This window comes from Lactuca sativa, chromosome 8 (genome assembly GCF_002870075.4).
Source record: "Lactuca sativa cultivar Salinas chromosome 8, Lsat_Salinas_v11, whole genome shotgun sequence".
Lineage (NCBI taxonomy): Eukaryota > Viridiplantae > Streptophyta > Magnoliopsida > Asterales > Asteraceae > Lactuca > Lactuca sativa.
Window position 1 is genome coordinate 123,314,915 of NC_056630.2, and position 2,528 is coordinate 123,317,442.

The following is a 2,528-nucleotide window of genomic DNA, read 5'->3' on the forward strand; positions in this document are numbered from 1 at the left end:
TTCACTGCTAATAAAGTGTTCGGGTTTTTATTGGCCTACTATCTTCAAGGATGTTGCTACTTATGTGAGGGAATGTGATGCTTGCCAAAGAACAGGTAATATTTCGGCAAGGAATAAAATGCCTCAAATGAATATTCTAGTTTGTGAAATATTTGATGTGTGGGGCGTGCATTTCATGTTCATCCAAAGGCAATAAATACATACTTGTGGCGGTGGATTATGTGTCAAAATGTGAAGAAGCGCAAGCATTACCAACGAATGATGCAAGGCTTGTGGTGAAGTTCCTAAAAAAATATTTTCTAGATTTGGAGTACCTAAGGCGTTAATAAGTGTTAGAGGAACCCACTTTGCTAATGATCAACTAGCAAAAGTGTTGCAAAAATATGGTGTACGCCATAGGTTTTCAACACCTTACCATCCACAAACAAATAGGCAAACCGAGGTCACAAATAGGGCACGCAAAAGAATATTGGAAAGATCGGTGGGTAGTAATAGAAAAGATTGGGCGGAGAAATTGGATGATGATCTTTAGGCATTTAGGACCGCATTCAAAACACCCATTGGAACCACACCCTATAGATTGGTTTATGGTAAAAATTGTCATTTAACCATGGAGCTTGAACACAAAGCCTATTGGGCTTTAAAAACATGCGATTTTGAGCCAAATGAGTTGCGTGCCAATCAAAATTTACAAATAAATGCTTTGGAAGAATTGAGGAACGAGTCCTACACTAAATCATTGATCTACAAAGACAAGACAAAAAGATGGCATTATGCAAGGTTGAAGGGTAACAAGGAATTTGAAGCTAACCAAAAAGTTCTTTTATACAATTCAAGACTTAAGCTTTTTCCGAGAAAATTGCTTACTCGTTGGTCCGGGCCTTTTACAATCAAGCTTGTATATCCGTATTGGGTAATTGAGTTGTGGAGCAAAGATGGATCAAGCATTAAAGTGAATGGGCATAGGGTCAATAAATATGAAGAGGGCATACTAAATGAAAAATTACTTGAAGAGGGAATGGACTTTGAGAAAGCCGCTACAATGTAAAGCGGGAATGAGTCCAGCTAAAGACTCCTAAAAAAGAAGCACTTACGGGAGGGAACCCGCTATATGAGTTTGCTTTCTTTTTACCCTTTTCTTTTCATTTTGTTTTAGTTTCATTTTCTTTATTTTTTTGTGTTCTTAAGTATTTTTAGTCTAAATCTTCTTTTAAGCTTAAAATGTTTGCTTGAGGACAAGCAAAGTTTGAGTGTGGGGTGTAGTGAAATTTAATTTTAAGAGAACATAATTTTTTTCGAACAGAGGATACAAATCGTCGAGTCCAGTCAACCTGACTCAATGAGTCCATCTGGAAATACACGACATTTCAGAAATCTTGTCTCTACTCGATGAGTCAGGGGTACCCAACTCAACGAGTAGGCTTTATTAAACGAAAAAAATAAATAATTTTTAAACTCTGTAAATTCGGGGTTTTACCCTAAAAAGTAAAACATTCAATTCCATAGTTGTCACCTTCCCCCATTCGACCAAGCAATTCTCTCAAGCAAAGATTTCCAATTTTCATGACATCTTCTTCCAATTTGCTCAAAAGGTAACATTTTTCTGTCATAATCTTGTTAAAGTTTTGATCGTTAGTAGTTTAGAAGTTGGAATTTGTTAAAAACCCGATTTTTGGTTTTGACATAAATTTTACGGTTTTGATTTTGGTTAGATTAGAGTGTTTGGACTATTTTTTTGAATTAGTACTTGGATTTTCACCCTGAACGAACCCCTAGAACGAATTTTGGATTTACATGGAAAATTAGGTTCGAATTAGAAGCATGCTCGCAACTTGTTCATCGGACTCGACGAGTCCATTCATGAACTCGATGAGTCCACGTTCAGTTTCCAGATATTCATATTTTTAACAAGTTATGTGATTTGTGTGTTCATTTTTCCTTGTGTTTAATTTGCAGGAAATGTTCAGAAGGGGTCAGAGTTCAAGAAGAGACCAAGGGGACTTCCCTTGGTTCAACTTTCTAGAAATTGGATCCTAAGTTAATTTGTGTGACATCCCCAAAATCTCGGCCAGAAAAGACCGATTTTCATTTATGCTTTTAAATAATTTTAGAGTAAATCATTTTGATTTGAAAGAGTTGCGGAATTTGTTCCCAAAACAAAACATGATAAAATAATATTTATCAAAGCATTTCATCAAGAGATGCATTCTCATTATATAATCAAAACTCGGGATGTCATGTTCCGATACAGACCATAAAGCATAAACGATAACATTACAAGTCATTCAACAAATATATACATATACAGACTTGTAAACAAAACAACAAGATGATCCATCCATCTTACGCCTTTGTGCCACTTCCTGTAATACAAATAAAACTGAGTGGGTCAGGCTTGGGAGCCTGGTGAGCATATAGGGTTTTCAACCCACAGTAAATAAGTTATATTTAATTTCACCAACCAATCACTATCCCGATTACCCATTCCCGTTATCCTCACTTTACGTCCCTAAAACAACATCTATCTC

General features: G+C 36.0%; 1 protein-coding gene across 1 annotated transcript; it reads left to right on the top strand.

Moving 5' to 3' along the window:
• The first annotated feature begins 610 nt into the window (after nucleotides 1-610).
• On the top strand, nucleotides 611-1,048 carry LOC111881615 (uncharacterized). Its single transcript, XM_023878019.1, has one exon. It carries the CDS (start codon nucleotides 611-613, stop codon nucleotides 1,046-1,048), a length of 438 nt encoding a protein of 145 aa, XP_023733787.1.
• Nucleotides 1,049-2,528: the final 1,480 nt, after the last annotated feature.